Genomic DNA, 20,069 nt, shown 5'->3' on the forward strand with positions numbered 1-20,069 from the left:
TTTTTTAGGGACTATCCTTTACAAGCGAACCTTTCACGACTAGTCCCTTTCCGCGACCTGGACGGACCTCGTATATAATTATTTAATATGCGAAAACATCTACAACTACTTCACGCAAATGGGGAAGGCAATCATCTTCCCGCCATATCCCACGTGCGGCGCCAGTCGCATGTTTGTTGGACTGACAGCGCCAATTACTTACTTACTTACTTAATTGGCGCTTAACCGTCTAAACGGTTATGGCCGTCCAACAAGGCGCGCCAGTCGCTCCTTCGCTCCGCCAACCGGCGCCAATTGGTCACACCAAGGGAGTTTAAATCGTTTTCCACCTGGTCCTTCCAACGGAGTGGGGGCCGCCCTCTACCTCTGCTTCCATAGGCGGGTTCCGATAGAAACACTTTCTTGGCCGGAGCATCATCTTTCATTCGCATAACATGGCCTAGCCAGCGCAGCCGCTGCGTTTTAATTCGCTGGACTATGTTGATGTCTGCGTATAGCTCGTACAGCTCATCGTTAAATCTTCTTCGGTACTCGCCATCGCCAACGCGTAGAGGTCCATAAATCTTTCGAAGAACTTTTCTCTCGAACACTCCCAAAGCCGCTTCATCTGCTGTTGTCATGGTCCATGCTTCTGCCCCATATAGCAGGACGGGTACGATAATTGACTTGTAGAGTATGATTTTCGTTCGCCGAGAGAGGACTTTACTTTTCAATTGCCTACCTAGTCCAAAGTAGCATTTATTGGCAAGATTGATTCTTCGCTGGATTTCAGTGCTGATGTTGTTGCTAATGTTGATGCTGGTTCCCAAATAAACAAAGTCTTTTACTATTTCGAAATTATGGCTGCCAACAGCAGCGTGGTTGCCAAGGCGCATATGCGCTGACTCTTTGCTCGATGACAGCAGGTACTTCGTTTTGTCCTCATTCACCATCAAACCCATCTTTACCGCTTCTTTTTCCAGCTTGGAGTAAGCAGAACTAACAGCGCGGGTGTTTAGGCCGATGATATCAATGTCATCAGCATATGCCAGTAATTGCACGCTTTTATAGTATATTGTTCCAGTGCGGTTAAGTTCTGCAGCTAGTATAATTTTCTCCAGCATCAAATTAAAGAAATCGCACGATAGGCGGTCACCCTGTCTGAAACCTCGTTTAGTTTCGAACGGCTCGGAGAGGTCCTTCCCAATTCTGACTGAGCTGATGGTGTTGCTCAACGTCATTTTGCACAGCCGTATAAGTTTTGCGGGGAAACCAAATTCAGACATAGCGGCATATAGGCAGCTCCTTTTCGTGCTGTCGAAGGCGGCTTTAAAGTCGACGAAGAGGTGATGTGTGTCGATTCTCTTTTCACGGGTTTTTTCCAAGATTTGGCGCATTGTGAAAATCTGGTCGATGGTAGATTTACCAGGTCTGAAGCCGCACTGATAAGGTCCAATCAGCCGGTTCACGGTGGGCTTCAATCTTTCGCACAATACACTTGAAAGGACCTTATATGCGATATTAAGAAGGCTGATTCCACGATAGTTGGTGCATTTTGCAGTATCCCCCTTCTTGTGGACTGGGCAAAGAACACTTAGATTCCAACCGTCGGGCATGCTTTCGTCCGCCCATATTTTGCTAAGAAGCTGCTGCATGCGCCTTACCAACTCCTCGCCGCCGAACTTGAATAACTCCGCAGGCAATCCATCAGCGCCCACGGCCTTGTTGTTTTTCAATCTGGTTATTGCTATTCTAACTTCGTCATAATCGGGCGGGGGGACATATATTCCATCATCATCGATTGTGGGATCGGGTTCTTCATCTCTGCGCGGTGAATTGCTGGCTCCATTTAGGAGAGCAGAGAAGTGTTCCCTCCATAATCTAAGCACTCTCTGGACATCAGTTACAAGGTCGCCGTTTTCATTCCTACAGGAGTTTGCCCCGGTCTTAAAACCTTCCGTCTGTCGCCGTATTTTTTGGTAGAATTTTCGGGCGTTATTCCTGGTGGCTAGCAGCTCAAGCTCCTCGCACTCACGCCTTTCTGCTTCTGCTTTTTTCTTCCTGAAAAGGCGTCTCGCTTCCCTTTTCAACTCACGATAGCGTTCACACACTCCTCTTGTCGCGCTCGCTTTTAACGTAGCCTTGTAGGCAGCGTCTTTTCTTTCGGTTGCAACGCGGCATTCTTCATCATACCAGTTGTTTTTTCGTGGCCGCCGGTAACCAATTTTTTCCTCGGCGGCAGTATGAAGTGCTTTGGAGATATGCTCCCACTGCTCCTGTATTCCTTCAGGATGAGTTGTGCCCTCAGAGAGCAGGTGTGAGAGTCGAGTTGCGAAATCATTGGCAGACTGTTGTGATTGAAGCTTTTCGACGTCTAGCTTTCCTTGTGTTTTTTGTTCCTTGTTTTTAGCCGCGCCAATTGCTAATACTAAAAGAATTAACCTTTCTCCATTTGGTCCCTCTAGCGGGTTCCGATAAGAACACCTTCTTGGCCGAAGCAGCACCTTTTATTCATATAGGTCTAACGGCCTCTAAATGCTCATAACCTTTTTTCCATTTTCTTGAACTTTTACTGAGCTTAAGCAAAATAAAAAACTCGAAAAGTAATTATAGAAGTCATGAAATAACTGTCAAAAGCGATTTTTATAATAAAATGTATGCCTGTTATGATCCCAGTCTTAATCCCTTCCTATACATTTTTTGCAGTACCCATCCAAAACAGTGAATTTGTCAGTCTTTGGGTGCGAGTTATTCGAGAAGATATTTCCGATCTTTGCAACGAGTCCTTTGAACCCCAGCGAATACTCGTCACTATTTGGCCAATATTTGAGGTCCAGTCAAGACTGCCATGCGCGCTTTCTGGACACGAGCAGACTACAGACAAACAGTTTGAAATTGAACCACGTGGGGGCCGTTACGTACTTGATGTGCCAGCAACACACTTAACAGAGCACAAAATAGAATTTAGAACCAAGTAAGTTAGAATGTTGTATTAGAACACAAGAGAAATATTTTTTCGTAATTCATTTATCCATCTCTAGCCATGCCTTGAACTGTGAATGTGGTCAAGAGCAAACGTTATCTCTAAAAACAATGCAATGGAACAATTTCTTTTGGTATGATGAGAAAAAATGGACCATTGACGATGCGCTCCAGCAATTGCAAACTGATAAAGAATCAACAACAGCAAAATGGCCTATGAACGAAGAAGATGAGTTACGTATTCAGCGTAACAGCCATGGTTCAGGCACCGCAGATTTAACATATACAATAAAACCATCAAGAGAATTTTCTTGTGCTACATGTCTAGAAGTAGCGCCCGCGGCTATGTTCATCAATGCAACTGGCATTGATGTTGGTATTTGTATTGGCCAGACAAACGAACGTACCACAGTAAATTCGAATTGTCTTGAAATGTTGGGTAGCATACATACTACATTCTCTATAGATTTGCCTATTGAAAACTTGGAATCGAAATGGGTATGTTCAATGCCGATTCAGTGCAGCGATATCACACCAGTGAATGGTGCTTCACGGGGTCATATTTTACCTGCAAACGATAGTATAGATTTCAGTATAGTGCATGAGGAAGAAATATATAAATTTGTATTAGAATATAGAATTGAAAATGAACAACGAACATTTCGTCTGCGTCCAAAATATATCGTTTCCAACTTTTCAACAAACAAATTGCAATTATTGGCATTCGCAATGGACCATAAAGAAAGTGTGCGTCGTCTAGAAATCGAGGAATTAAATGCTACTGCCAAAAAATTTCAATTACCTATAGTAAAATGGAGCAGAAATTGGTGAGATTTATTTAACAAAGCCTGCTTAGTACTTAATTCAATATCTACATATTTTCCTTATAGCATTGGCCGTACATTGGATTCGTTTTATGATTTGAAACCTAACAAAAAATGCAAACGCTTAAAGGATACGGCTTATGTCTGCTTTGTCAGCGTACAATTGCTTGAAAGCTCTGATGTGTCAATACCCATTGCTCTTAGTATGCCCTTCACCAGACGTAGTTTTGCTTTACAAAATGGCGAGGAATCAGTGCCACTAGTTGCTACGCTTATCGAAAAGGATCGTATATACTATTTGAATATTTTCGAAGATTGTAGTCCTGCAATTTTGGTAACCAATCAAACAGATGTGCCATTTATTATAGCACAAACTAGCGCTTCAGAAAATAGTAACGTGTCAAATACTACACCTGAATATAGTGGACGTCACTTTGAATGGTATCAGCATGTACCGGCATATAGTAAATGTTATTACACGCCACCAGAATTGTATACAAGTTTTCCGGATGTTGAGTCAACAACGAGCAATATTACTTTTGCATTGTACAAAGGTAAGTGTAACTATATGTATGTTGTTGTTGTTGTTGTTGTTGTAGCGATTAGGTTACTCCCCGAAGGCTTTGGGGAGTGTTATCGATGTGATGGTCCTTTGTCGGATACAGATCCGATACGCTCCGGTAACACAGCACCATTAAGGCGCTGGCCCGACCATCTCGGGAACGATTTATATGGTCACATTAAACCTTCAGGCCATCCCTCCCTCCCCACCCGCAAGTTCCATGAGGAGCTTGGGGTCGCCAGAGCCTCGTCTGTTAGTGAAACGGGATTCGCCGCTCGAAGGTGAGGTTGACAATTGGGTTGGAGAAGCTATATATTGCGCTACACAACCCCTTGTTGCAATCTCGGGTAATTTATATGGACAAATTTGGTGTACAGTGATTACGTGCTATCTGGAGTCCAAAATTATGTGTGTGCTAAGTTTAACCCATTTAGCACTCTTTTGGTGGTAGGCACTATGTTTTCTTTAGAATTAAGTTTCCATCACTTTTAACGATAATACGCACACGGGAGAGAAAGGTGTCGCAAGCCGAAAAAGAAGGCGAGACTATTAGCGATGATTGGGAAAATTTTGATGCCAATTCGTGAGTGGTAATTGTTTGTATTGTTGTTGTTTTAGATGCAACACACTCCCCGAAAGTTTAGAAGAGTATTGCGAATGTTGCAGTCCTTTACCGAATATGAATCCCGACTGCCTCGGGAACCTTTGGGTCTATGGATTTTAGTCGCCTCAGGCAACAGGCATGTCTACATAAGCTAGCCCCGTGACCAACTGGGAGTATTCGTGAGTACATATTGCATGAGGCGAAGCTCTATTAAGACAACAACCATACGTCTTCCGCCCTCGATGGCGGCGAATCTGTGAGCCCAGGCAAAGAATTCGAGTTGTGAAGTGAACGAGACAGAGAAAAGGTAGCCTTCGTAATACCAGCAGTTCGATAACAATCACTTTGCTGCATTCTATGTTTGATTTTATCAATGACAAGCATACCGACAAACATTTTCTTTCGCTAAAATTGGCCCCGCCCTCCCCTCATATCACTCTCTTTCCCATCCTCGACAACATAATCTTCCTAATTCTATCCTTCCCTTGTTCTTCCTACACATCTTGTTGTTGTTGTTGTTGTAGCAGTGCTTCGCCCAATAGGTGCGGCCGATCACAAATTGTCATCAATGTCCTCGAACGGGAGTCCGAGGAAACTTGCGTTTCAACAGGGGGGACCATAATGAGAGGGGTGTTAGAGGTGTTGGTTCCACAATACAGTTAAAGAGATGGTTGGTGTCATGTGGGCACACATTACAAGCAGGACATATGTTTTGTATGTCGGGGTTGATTCTGGATAGGTAAGAGTTTAACCTGTTATAGTACCCAGATCGAAATTGGAGTAGAGTGACGCGCTTTCCCCTAGGGAAAGTGCGTTCCTCCTCTGCTAGTTTTGGGTATTGTTCTTTGAGAAAAGGATTCACCGGACAATTCCTGGCATAGAGGTCTGACGCCTGTTTGTGGATTTCACTGAGGACCTCCTTGTGTTTTTTTAGCTTCATACGGCTGTGTTCTCAGATGGCGGATTTCCTCATAATGCTTACGGAGATGACACCTTAAGCCCCTGTTTGGTTAGCATTTCATTTCTCTTCTTAATGGGGAGTATTCTCGCCTCATTATGTAGATGGTATTCTATACTTCTTCTCTCCCTCCTGCTCCCAATCCCACTCTCACACCCCTCCCCATCTCCTCTCCCCACCCACTGTGATAAATATAGAACCATTACACTAAACTTTGGATACCTGCTTCGAATAATTTTGGGTAAAAGGGAATGTCTTTGACCTTTTCCAAGTTTTCTAGGGCCCAGCTTAATGCGGTTTCGAGTTTTGGCGCCACTAATCGCCAAAGCCAACCCCTTGCAAGTGCAGGACACGAATACATTGCTTTCGTTTCTTCCTATCCCTTTACTACCGGGAATTCAGTATAGATGTATAATCCTTCCTGAGCATGTTCTCTCTAATGCTTGTTTGCATTTCAGGGCAATTCTGGTGAATCTCTGGCTATCAATATACACATAGGCGCATGTGTAGCCTAAACACGCTTGCTCCAAAATGTCTGCTGTGGCTACAATATTCGGCCTAGGATATTCTGCTTCTGAATCAGCACAGTATGAGGCAGAACCTTCTCCTTTCCCACATTTGTAACCAAGACCACGCTTTCTGCAACTTTTGCAAGCTTACAAGTTACCGGTATTTTAAGAAGACTCACCTTCTTAATCCACTATATCTAGCAGTCTATATCCCTATATCCATGCGGAACTTGGGGGTGTCAGAACCTCGGCTGTTAAAGAAACAGGATTCGCCACATGTGAGGTTGAAAATTCGGTTAGAGAAAGGGTTGCGCTTCACAACCCCATGAACAAATCTGGTATTTTAGTCGCCTCTTACCGCAGGCATACCTGCCGCGGGTATATTCCAAGCCCCCTGACCCGCTGTGTGTTATATGCAGTTGTTGTTGTTGTTTTTGTGGCGATAGGGACACTCTCCGTGTTATCGAGTTGATGGTCCTTTGCCGGTTGCAGATCCGGTACGTTCCGGTACCAAGCCCAACCATCTCGGGAACGATTTGTTATGACCATATGCGACCTTGTAGGCCATATCGCCCACCCACCTCCTAGATCCATGAGGAGTTCAAGGTCGCCAGAGCCTCGGCTGTTAATGAAATTCGCCACGGATCGGTGAGGTTGACAATTGGGTTTGGAGAAGCTATATATTGCGCTGGCAACCTGAAAAGGTTGCGCTACACAACCCCTTGAATCTGGTATTTTAGTCGCTTATTACGACAGGCATACCTACCGTGGGTATATTCTAACCCCCTAACCTGGCAGTTGTTGTTGTTGTTGTTGTTGTAGTAGCAGTGCTTCGCCCCACCTAACAGTCGCGACCGATCACAAATTGTCATCAATATCCTCTAACGGGAGTCCAAGGAAACTTGCTGTTTCAACAGGGGGACCATAAGGAAAGGGGTGTTAGAGGCGTTGGTTCCACATTACAATTAAAGAGATGGTTGGTGTCATGTGGGGACACATTGCAAGCGGGGCATACATTTTGTATGTCGGCGTTGATTCTGGATAGGTAAGAGTTTAACCTGATACAGTATCCAGAACGAAGTTGAGCAAGAGTGACACGCGTTTCCCTGGGGAGTATGCGTTCCTCTTCCGCGAGTTTTGGATACTTTTCTTTGAATACTGGATTCACCGGGCAATTCCCGACATAAAGGTCCGACGCCTGTTTGTGGAGTTCACCAAGGACCTGCTTGTGTTTTTTCGCTTCATACGGCTGGGTTCACAGGTGCCGGCATTCTTTAGCTTCTTTGAATAATTGTATGTTCTGCTTGCTTTCTTATAGAAAACCCAACGAAGAAAACATTGAAATGGTCGAAACCCATACGCACCGATCGAACATGGGAAAAATTCTTGTATATACCCAATCATGGTGATGTTAAAGTCATCGTCTGTGACAAGCATCGTGTTATACGCATTTTTATATATTACATCGCGCAGGTATGTAAAAATATATATAAGCAGTACCTTTTTATAACAAATTTCCCTACTTTTCTTCAGCTAGAGTTTTCGGTCAAAGATTTACGCTCACGCCTGCTGGCGCCGCAAACTGAAGGTGTCGCTGGAACATCGAGCTCATCACTTTTATCAATCTCACCTAGCACTGTGATACACGACCCCGTCATAATGCGCAATACGCCTGCCAAATGTAGACACTTTTCCTGTGCTAGCAATACAAAAACACAACTAAAAGTGCGTTGCTTCATTAAGGAATTAGTTTTAACTTTGCACACAGATGGTAAAACAAATGATTGTGTTAAATCTGAAGTAGTTGGCCTATATGCCGATGATACGCTCATCGCTTTCGACGACAACGACGAAGATGACGATAGGGAATTGCATCTTCTACTGACCAATATGCAATTGGATAATCAACATTATGTATTTGGTGGTCAATATGATTTTCCAGTAGTCTTGTGCGCACAACAACTCTATGAACGAAAGCCGATTATGCCGCCAGTACACTATTTGGATCGCACTTATAAAAATCTACGTAATCGCCCAGTAATGGCACATTTTAGTATTGGCTTCTTTGAAGATGAGTTTAAGCTACATTCCATTGTGTGTAAATTCAGCCCAATGCGTATCTACATAGAGGATTCATATCTTAATTGTTTGCTAGACGCCGTGGTGGATTGTACACCCTCAAATTGCGCTTATCGCGCAGAAGAACCGACCTCACGTATTACCCTATGCAGTGGTGAATTTCTACTGCCGCGCATCGTTGTCGGCCAAGCAACATGCATTGCAGATCCTCTGCAGATTCGACAATTTCAAATTGAGCCTCTCAACATGCTACTCTCCGTACACACTTCTATAAGACTGTATATAGCACTCGATCACTCGCCACTCTCTTTTTCCACCTATAATCGTCAGCAAATACTAACAGTACCGCTACGTTTTGGTCAATCGCTCAGTATGCATTATCTATCGGGTGCTATTTTTGGTGCGGGCTGGGTTGTGGGTTCGCTAGAAATACTTGGCAGTCCCAGTGGTTTGGCGCGTTCATTTACCACAGGTTTGCGAGATTTCGTCGCAATGCCTGTTGAAGGGCTCTTTCGTGGTCCATGGGGTTTTATTGTTGGCATGACACAAGGTTCTGCCTCGCTGCTACGCAACATCACAGCTGGCACAGTGAATTCAGTATCCAAATTGGCTTCATCGGTCGCACGTAATTTAGATCGGCTTACCTTGGATCAGGAGCATATTGAACGCACAGAAGCATTACGTCGTTGTCGGCCACATGGATTTACAGAAGGCTTAGCACAAGGTGTCACTGGCTTGGGTATAAGTCTTTTGGGTGCAGTTGGTGGTTTGGCACGTCACACATTAGAGGCGCGAACACCCGTTGAGGTGATGACTGGCGTTGGTAAGGGGCTGGTGGGTGCTGTAGCAAAGCCACTTAGTGGTGCTGCCGAGTTGGTGGCTCTTACTGGGCAAGGTGTACTGCATACTGTGGGTTTCAATACCATGCCAGAGTTACGCATTACCTGCGTTAATCCGGGTTGTATTAATAATGTAACTGAACCCTCGGCGTATCGTATTTGGAAATTATTACCTGGTACATTAAAGTCTGATCAGATCTTATTTAATCACGAGGTGACCTTAGTCACTCAAGGCCAATACCGCCGCGGTTATGTCCTACTAACTTCCAATGTTTTTGCTCTCATGGAAATGCAAAGTTATAGTTTGATGTGTGTGGTGCCAATTGATAAGGTGGAAATGGTCAGTGATGCTGCAGATAAAACGCTTTATTATATACATTTGGTGAAGGATAGGCAAGGTGGCGATGAGGTGAGCATGGAATTTAAAAAACGAAAATTTTTAAAATATTCCTTTTTATTTTTTTAACTTTCCCTAATGTATACCCAGCGATACTTGTACCCACTTTAAGCTTATGGCGGTAAATTGTAATGAAATAAGAAAGATATAGACTTACAAATGATAAGTGTCGAAAAATATTTCGATTAAACCATGTCCGTCAATCCAGTAACATTATAACTTGGACAAGATTGAGATATCTTTACCAAATTCAGTGCACGGGCTTATCTGGACCCCGAGTAGATTGGTATTGAAATTGGTAAAAAAAAAGAAAAATTTGCAAAATGGAAAAAATTTTATAATTCATTACAATTGTGTACAATATACGATGTATAATGGAACGATTTTCCGTCATCCCTTATCAAATTTCGTTTGGAGACAAACCGGTTTCGGGGTAATATTTCGGTCATCAGTGTCATATTTCGGTCTGAGAACGGTTTGTCTCCAAACAAATAGCCATTCCTATCCGGCCAAAGATTTCTTCAGATGGCTTTGTATTTTTCAATATTACGTCTTCTCCGATTTGAGATTCGATTCGTTAGATTTATAATCCTGCAGGCCTATCACTAGCCTTTGGCCGCATATGTTGGACGTGGATCTTTCCCTTCTTAATCAATCAATTAAACCAATGCTTCTAATGCCATTAGACCTACAAAAAATGTAAGTATCAAATGAAGTGACATTGGTTTTTGTGAATGCTGAGGAAATGGGCAGAATTGGTTAAGAGCCACGCCCACATTCTACCTATTCCGCATAGATTTATTTAATGAGCGATTTATTTGAAATTCAGTATATATACATACAACATCGGTCAAAATGCTGGTTTTTTTTCGGAAAGTGGGGTAAGGGAAAGATTGATTTCAGGGCCGACGGATTCAACAAAGCATTATAGCTTCAGTGATGCCGTTATCGGAACGTACCGGATCTGTATCCGGCAAAGGGCCATCAACGTCGATAGCACTCCCCAAAAATTTCGGGACTGTCATCGCTACAACAACAACATGTCAGAGCAAACTCTACATTGGAGTATTATTTTTTTATTATTATTTATACGCTGAAGCGGAAATCTTTTTTTACTGTCTCATACGTTTGGAACTCCATGACGACTCACGTTTCCAATCGATTTCGTTTTTTGGATAGCTTATATTTTTGATAATTATTTTTTTAAATAAATTTTTAAAAGTTTGATTTCATTTCATTTCAATGCTAAAAATAATAGTCTATCCCTATTCGTCAGGAAAATTCAGTACAAGCATTTCCTATTTTTTTTTTCAGTTTTCTTAAATATTATTATTATTATTATTATTTATTAATTAATATTTACAAATATAAAACTTAAATATATAAAGAGTACTAGCAGCTATGGCCATCGACTCGACTTAAAATAGTAGTAAGAAGTATGTATCTAAATAAAGTTATAATATTATTGGATAAGTATATAGTAAATTAGTATGTGCATAAGATTCTATATATTAATACGCTAACAAACTTTCCATACAATCAATTGTGTTTCGCATACTTAGCATACGTAAAATCATATAAAAGTTATATGAATCGATTCGTATTGATCAGCCGCAGTGCATAGGCCTATTTTTGTTAACAAATATTACTCTATTTGTTTATAATTAATAGAAAAATGTTTTTGTAAATTCGAACAATTCATACAAATATCGTAATTCATTTTCGTGCACAAGCGCGCCATCTTTGAGAACAATTATCTAAGTGTTCTAATGCGAATTTCAAAGACCTAAACCTTTATGCACAAGTGCGCCGTCTTTGGGAACAATTATCTAAGTGTTCTCATGTGAATTTCAAATTTAAATTCGAAAGCACAAATGTTTCACCTACATACAAATATGGTTTCCCATTGTTGCCACTTACCTATAATAGCCTCTACCAAAATCCTAATGTTTCCAAATAATTAATTTGTAGCGTACCAAAAAATCTTAAATAGAATTAATTTTTGACCGGCCCATTTTTTGTGGCAATTTCACTTACACGTAAATACATTAGTCTTTATTTAACAGATTCTTTGTTTTTTATTTTAGTTGTTTTCAAAAAAACATGAAATCACAAATAATCAGACCAATTCTAAATATTCTCGCGGATTTTTTTATTCCCGCGGAAAAATTCCTCCAATTCTGTTCTCCTAGGGAGAACAATCAGCCCAATTCTAAACGAAAATTCCGTGCGAGTTTTCTCCCTTCTCCCATTCCTCGTATTCTAAATAAAAATTCCTTGTGAGTTTTTTCACTTCTCCCTTTCCTCCTATTCTGAACAATGTTCGAAAAAGCGGAAACCGGTTATGGGAGAAAAGTAGGTATTCAGCCCAATTCTAAACGAAAATTCCGTGCGAGTTTTTTCCCTTCTCCCATTCCTCGTATTCTAAATAAAAATTCCTTGTGAGTTTTTTCACTTCTCCCTTTCCTCGTATTCTGAACAATGTTCGAAAAAGCGGAAACGCGTTATGGGAGAAAAGTAGGTATTATGAATGTGAGGGAGAGGGAGATTTCTCTTCCATTTCATAGGAGTTTTTCACTAGTTAAATTAAAGGGAATGTATAAAAATAGTTAAAGGAAATTGGTTCTTTTAAGAAAGAACACTTATTTGTACAAATTTGTGCTAAAATATGTATTTACATTCTACCACAATATTCTCACTGTTAATACAACAACCACAATATTCTTTATTTTAAGTCGAAAAGTATATCATAAGCAACGGAAGAGCTCTTCGTATATTTGATGCAGCCATCCAGAAATTGCGCAAGGATTTTTAAGAAAGCTTAACTAGGTTTTGGCATATGATGAAAGACTAATTCAACTCGACTTGGCCACCAGAAAATAGTTTTGCTGAATGAAAGCAGGCAACTCCGGCGGATTTACGTTATCTGCCGTCTTCTCCTTCTTATGCTCCTCTGTTGATGTTGCTGTGGCACCAATTCGTTACTCATTTCAGTGAATACCACATTAAATGCAATACTATGCCTTGGTTATAATTTATTGCTTAATTTCAAACAAATTCGCAACAATAAATAAACTTTTCTATTTTTTAAACAAAATAAGAAATGCGCAACGAAATTTCAATTGACAGAACAGCTGACTTCGAAAATTCGAAATTCCTATTCCCCAATTATTCTCCCTAGGAGAAAAGAATTGGAGGAATTTTTCCGCGGGAATAAAAAAATCCGCGAGAACAAAATTCCGCGAGAATATTTAGAATTGGTGTGATTATGAATGTGAGGGAGAGGGAGATTTCTCTGCCATTTCAACGGAGTTTTTTCACTTGTTAAATTAAAAGGAATGCATCAAAATAGTTAAAGGAAATTGGTTATTTTAAGAAAGAACACTTATTTGTACAAATTTGTGCTAAAAGATGTATTTATATTCTACCACAATATTCTCACTTCTAATACAACAACAACTACAACCACAATATTCTTTATTTTAAGTTGAAAAGTATATCATAAGCAAAGGTAGAGCTCTTGGTATACAAATTTGATGCAGCCATCCAGAAATTGCGCAAGGATTTTTTAATAAGGCTTAAATAGATTTTGGCATATGATGAAGGACGAATTCAACTCAACTTGGCCGCCAGAAAATTGCTTTGCTGAATGAAAGCAGGCAACTCCGGCAGATTTGTGTTATGCGGCCGTCTTCTTCTTATGTTCCGCTGTTGATGTTGCTGTGGCACCAATTCATTACTCATTTCAGTGAATACCACATGAAATGCAATAAATACTGTGCAATGTTTATATTTTATTTCTAAATTTCCAACAAATTTGCAACAATAATTAAACTTTTCAATTTTTTAAACAAAATAAGAAATGTGCAACGAAATTTCAATTGACAAAACAGCTGACTTCGAAAATTCGAAATTCCTATTACCCAATTATTGTTCTCCCTAGGAGAACAGAATTGGAGGAATTTTTCCGCGGGAATAAAAAAATCCGCGAGAACAAAATTCCGCGAGAATATTTAGAATTAGTCTGAATAATTGGGGAATAGGAATTTCGAATTTTCGAAGTCAGCTGTTTTGTCAATTGAAATTTCGTTGCACATTTCTTATTTTGTTTCAAAAGTTAAAAGTTTAATTATTGTTGCAAATTTGTTGGAAATTAAGAAATAAAATATAAACAATGCACAGTATTTATTGCATTTCATGTGGTATTCACTGAAATGAGTAATGAATTGGTGCCACAGCAACATCAACAGCGGAACATAAGAAGACGGCCGCATAACACAAATCTGCCGGAGTTTCCTGCTTTCATTCAGCAAAGCAATTTTCTGGCGGCCAAGTGGAGTTGAATTCGTCCTTCGTCATATGCCAAAATCTATTTAAGCCTTATTAAAAAATTCTTGCGCAGTTTCTGGATAGCTGCATCAAATATGTATACTAAGAGCTCTACCGTTGCTTATGATATACTTTTCGACTTAAAATAAAGAATATTGTGATTGTAGTTGTTGTTGTATTAACAGTGAGAATATTGTGGTAGAATGTAAATACATATTTTAGCACAAATTTATACAAATACGTGTTCTTTCTTAAAAGAACCAATTTCCTTTAACTATTTTGATGCATTCCCTTTAATTTAACAAGTGAAAAAACTCCTATGAAATGGCAGAGAAATCTCCCTCTCCCTCACATTCATAATACCTACTTTTCTCCCATAACCGGTTTCCGCTTTTTCGAACATTGTTCAGAATAGGAGGAAAGGGAGAAGTGAAAAAACTCACAAGGAATTTTTATTTAGAATACGAGGAAAGGGAGAAGGGAAAAAACTCGCACGGAATTTTGGTTTAGAATTGGGCTGAATGAGTTCACTTTTGTTGGAACTAACTAATTTATTTATAACAATAGCAAATTTGCCCGAAAATGTTTTTGCATTGCAGATTTAATCCTCATTTTAGATAAAGTACGTCTTATACTGCACAAAAAAAAAAGTTACAAAAATATAACATTACATTTTTTATATTTGCCGTCTTCCAGTGAGTTTTACAGCTCCGGCTCACGCTCAATTCTCACGGGAATGCTCTGGATCATTGAGAGACTTGAGAAGCAGATGTCGTGAAATTTTCGCACACGTGAAATGTGATAGGCAGGTGTCGCCGCCATTTTTCATTTAACTCATACGGCGAAAGGTTAAGCAGCGACATTTATTTTTGAAAAATTAGGCTTATTAAAGGCAGCGTTGCCAAACTAAAAAGAAGTAATTAACAAATTATCTGGCTCTCAAATTGAACCAGACTTTTATCTGGATTTATCTGACTCAAATCGTTGTTGTTGCATTTACATGCAAAATTATTTATCTGGCTCAGGATTTTGCCACCGGATGATGTCAATTGCCTTTTATGCTAATTTCGTAACAAAAACGTTTTTGATTTTAGGTCAAAGCGGCAACAGTCATCATAGCGGCCATATTGCATAGGCAGTATATTACCCACTATCTATATATTAATACGCTAACAAAATTTCCATGCAATCAATTGACAGGCTGTTTCGCATACTTATCATACGTATGTATAATCATATAAAAGTTGTATGAATCGATTCGTATTGATCAGCCACAGTGCATAGGCCTATTTTTGTTAACAAATATAACTCTATTTGTTTATAATTAATAGAAAAAGTTTTTTGTAAATTCGAACAATTCATACAAATATCGTTTATTTTCGTGCACAAGCGCGCCGTCTTTGGGAACAATTATCTAAGTGTTCTAATGTGAATTTCAAATTTTATGTATCCCCGCTAAATTCGAAAGCACAAATGTTTCACCTACATACAAAAATGGTTTCGCATTGTTGCCACTTACCTATAATAGCCTCTACCAAAATCCTAAAAAATTGTTCCAAAATAATTTGTAGCGTACCAAAAAAGCTTAAATAGAATTAATTTTTGACCGGTCCATTTTTTGTGGCAAATTTCACTTACACGTAAATACATAAGTCTTTATTTAACAGATTCTTTTTTATTTTAGTTGTTTTCAAAAAAACATGAAATCAGAAATAATGAGTTAGGTTTTGTTGAAACTAATTTATTTATAACAATTAATGGCAAATTTGACTCAAAATGTTTTTGCATCTGCAGATTTAATCCTTATTTTAGATAAAGTACGTCTTATACTGAACAAAAAAAAAACAGTTACTTAAATATAAAATTACATTTTTTATATTGCCTTTTATGCTAATTACGAAACAAAAAGACGTCCCAAAAACGTTTTTGATTTTAGGTTTTAGATCAAAGCGGCAACCGGCATCATAGCGGCCGTATTGCATAGGCAGTATATTACCCACTTCTATATATTAATACGCTAACAAAATTTCCATACAATCATTGACAAGGCTGTTTTGCACACTTAGCATACGTAAAATCATATAAAAGTTATATGAATCGATTCGTATTGATCAGCCGCAGTGCATAGGCCTATTTTTGTTAACAAATATTACTCTATTTGTTTATAATTAATAGAAAAAGTTTTTTGTAAATTCGAACAATTCATACAAATATCGTAATTCATTTTCGTGCACAAGCGCGCCATCTTTGGGAACAATTATCTAAGTGTTCTAATGCGAATTTCAAAGACCTAAACCTTTATGCACAAGCGCGCCGTCTTTGGGAACAATTATCAAAGTGTTCTGACGTTAATTTCAAATTTTATGTATCCCCGCTAAATCCGAAAGCACAAATGTTTCACCTACATAGAAATATGGTTTCCCATTGTTGCCACTTACCTATAATAGCCTCTACCGAAATCCTAAAAAATTGTTCCAAATTAATTTGTAGCGTACCAAAAAATCTTAAATAGAATTAATTTTTGACCGACTTAAAAATCATTTTCTTACATTTTTTTGTTATATAAATAAAATTGATAAAAAAATTTTTATTTTTGAAAATTTTTATTTTTGAAAATTTTTTTTTTCAATTAAATAAAAAATATATATAAAAAAATCGGCCCACTCCGGGATTAGTGGGGATGATTGCAGAATTGATTGAAGTTTTTTATGAAAAAAAAAAAATGGCGAAATTCGAAAAATCTCGAAAAACTGAAAAACTGAAAAAGAAAACTTTAAAAATTTTTTTGTATTTTTTCCGAAAAGTAAATTTAAAAACAAATTTAAAAAAAAAAAAGATCCCAAACGGTCAATTTTTGAAAAAGTTATAGCATTTTGAAAACAAAAATGGCGTTTTTTTAAAAATTCATGACTTTTTTTGATTTGGATGAAAAAATTTGAAAAAATTCTGAAAAACGTCTTTCGTAAGCTAGAAAAAGAAGAAAAACTTTGAGCCAATTCTAAAGGGGTCGGGTTCAAAATTGGTCGAAATGGGATGGAATACTCCATATATACGTAAGTGCAACACCATTGTGAACAGCGTGTAATCTATGCATACTTTCAAGATTAAATGGATGAAGTAGAACATCTACAGACCTACTTTATTATTATGTGACAATGAAAAATTTTACAAGTCAAAATCTGTATATCTTTATATGTGTAAATGTGCAATTTTCGATCGAGTCCAAAGATACAGATATAAAACATATATATTTATATAGATAAATAAATAATATGCATATATAAATACCTTACTTATATATTAAATAGAAGAAAATCAGCTTTTTGCCGGAAAAATAAAAAGATTATATGTGGCTAATTTTAAAATTATTTGCATATAAGAGTGGTACCAACGATGAAGTATAGCAATAGCACTACGTCACTCTCAAATACTTTGTGTCTATAAACGTCTTATTTATTCGAATATTAAGTATTTTTACTGTTCCTGTTACTACATGCACTTATTGTAATTTTTGTTAATTAATTGTACGCAACGTCGACGTCTCATCTACACCTCAATAAAAGCTGATTTTTCATGTGGATAGTCTCATACAAAGCATCATTGAAGATACTTCAAAAACACTTAATACTTCCTTTAACTATTTATTAGACATCCTTTATAAAGCCATTGCAACATCATTGAAGATACTTAAACAGCAACAACCTTCTCATGGCAATATCAACAATCAACTATAAAAATTTTTAACTAAAATTTAATTATAAATAATTAAAAAGATCATTCATTGTATGTAAGTACGAATATAAATATATATTTTTATATAAATAAAATGTTTAATCAAGATTAAATAATATAAAATTTATATATATATTTGTTTATAAACAAATTATTTTAATTTATTATAAAATTTTAATATTTTAATTTTATTTCACATTTAAGTAGTTTTTATCTTGTTAACTTCTTTTCCAGAGCTATTTATTTATTTATTTTATTCATGTTAATATTTTTACTTGTTTCATACTTGTGATATTTTTCATTTTTTTTTTTAATAATTAAGTTACCTTTTTTAAATGAAAATTTTTATATTAATCAAAAAAAGAAAATAATATATCAAACAAATAATTTTGGTTGAATAAACATTTAAAATAAATGAATATACTGATTTATAAAATAGTTTTTATAATTAACTATACCGCCGTATATTTATTATTTTTTTTATGTATTCTTTGATATTGGTTCCTGTTGTTGTTGTTGTATTGGTTCCTCGGAAAAAATGATTTAAGTTTATTATTTTTGATGAGTTCTCTGAAAAAAAAGTTTGCAAAAAACTTGTCATTAAAATCTGGATTAATTTGTGTTCCATTCTAACATTAATAAACAAACGTTTTAAAAATACTACAACAGAAAACACATTATATATATAATTTATAAAGGAAAATGGTAATAGTCTAGTTGAGGGGTCGACTGCTAATACGCTACCAAAAATATCGAGAGGTGTCAAACGACGCGTCTTGACATCAGTATTAATAATCCTAAAAAATCCGGCGGAAAATAAAAATTTTTACTCGTTAAAAAGATATTAACGAAAAACCGAAAACAGACCCGCGGGTACCTCTGAAACCGGGGGTGGGATCCATAGTATTTTTGCGCAGAACACCGTTATGCGTTGGCGGCCTTCGGCCGCGCTTATAAAAAATAACCCTGGGCTACACCATGCCAAGTCCGGGTGTGTGGTATAACCGTGGCTACCGCCACGGTGATGCACAATTTTTTTTGTGGGTACGAACACAACAACGACCACATGGAAATTGCCAACTTCAACTGCAAATATCTCCGGACAGATACAATTTTTCTTTTCCGCCTTCGGATTATTGTTCTCGAGATTAATACGCGTCTTTTGACTCCTCTCTCGATCATTTTGGTAGCGTATTAGCAGTCGACCCCTCAACTAGACTTTTACCAGGAAAATAATTTTTTCTTTTTATTTTCTAGAAAAAATGCATAATTTTTACTAGGATAGGGTGTTCAAATAATATTTGCTTCGATTAGGCGTTTTTTAATCGGGTTCAAGGTGGTCTTCTACTCAGTCGTCGATTCCTCATTTCAATGTTTTATAATTTTTAATTACATAGGAAATTAATAAAATTTTTGTTTTTGCAGGAAAACTACACAAATCAACGCATCATAACCTACATACATTCCTCAACTTCTTTCAAAAATATTCCAATTACAGTAGCTGGCTCATTCAGTGATCTGCTGCAAAGTCATGAGCAGGAATTGCAAGCGAGCAGACGGAAGCCGACAAATTGGTCATTCTATATCGAAGAAGCGCTGGGTGAACATATAATTAAGTATTTACGATTAATGAATCGAAATTTCTAAATTAAATAAGTCGAAACATAAGTTAGTAGTGATTCGTTAGTACACATACCTATATCTACATATATTCCATTCAAACCTTTTACATTATCTTATTTTTTTTTTTTTTTTTTTGACATTAGGTAATTTTTATGAATTTGTGTATATTTGTAATTAAGATTAGGCACTTGATATTAAGTTATTCAATAAATATACAGCAAAATTTGAAGTTGCGTTTGTAAAATGTATTCGGCATGAGTTTTGGTGAGGCATTTCTGCATTCATCGGTTGTTGTTGTTTCTGCTATGTGTGGTGCAATTAATGTCAATGAACTAATGAGTTATGGCAACTTCATTACTTATTGGTATTGTTGGTAGTAGGAATCGCCTTCGGCATTGTGGCCGACCTTTGATCTGGCAGTTGCCTCTTCTCATAGTTGTGAATGGGCAATCCCTGGGAAGCGCTGTTTGCTAAATTCAGCTTCACTTATTTTCCAGCTTGTGAAAAGTGCGTCGATCATAGTGTACTTGTACACTATGGATCTAATTATAGTAAATCCACAACAAATATGTATGCCCCATGGCGGAAAGATACAAGGTGGCAGCATGGAACAGCTGATTATAAACTTTTTTTATTTGATTTGATACATCAA

The 20,069-nt window shown here is 37.7% G+C and overlaps 1 protein-coding gene across 1 annotated transcript in view; it reads left to right on the plus strand.

Annotated features, from left to right (window-relative positions):
* The window catches only part of Vps13B (vacuolar protein sorting 13B), a 49,237-nt gene extending 29,591 nt beyond the window's left edge, over positions 1 to 19,646 (plus strand). The window contains 6 exon segments of the mRNA XM_067760643.1: positions 2,686 to 2,953; positions 3,021 to 3,788; positions 3,852 to 4,339; positions 7,737 to 7,891; positions 7,952 to 9,745; positions 19,220 to 19,646. Of these exon segments, the coding sequence (XP_067616744.1) occupies positions 2,686 to 2,953; positions 3,021 to 3,788; positions 3,852 to 4,339; positions 7,737 to 7,891; positions 7,952 to 9,745; positions 19,220 to 19,441 (3,695 nt within the window). The 3' untranslated portion in view covers positions 19,442 to 19,646.
* Positions 19,647 to 20,069: the final 423 nt, after the last annotated feature.

The sequence above is a fragment of the Eurosta solidaginis genome, chromosome 1 (assembly GCF_040869045.1).
Source record: "Eurosta solidaginis isolate ZX-2024a chromosome 1, ASM4086904v1, whole genome shotgun sequence".
Lineage (NCBI taxonomy): Eukaryota > Metazoa > Arthropoda > Insecta > Diptera > Tephritidae > Eurosta > Eurosta solidaginis.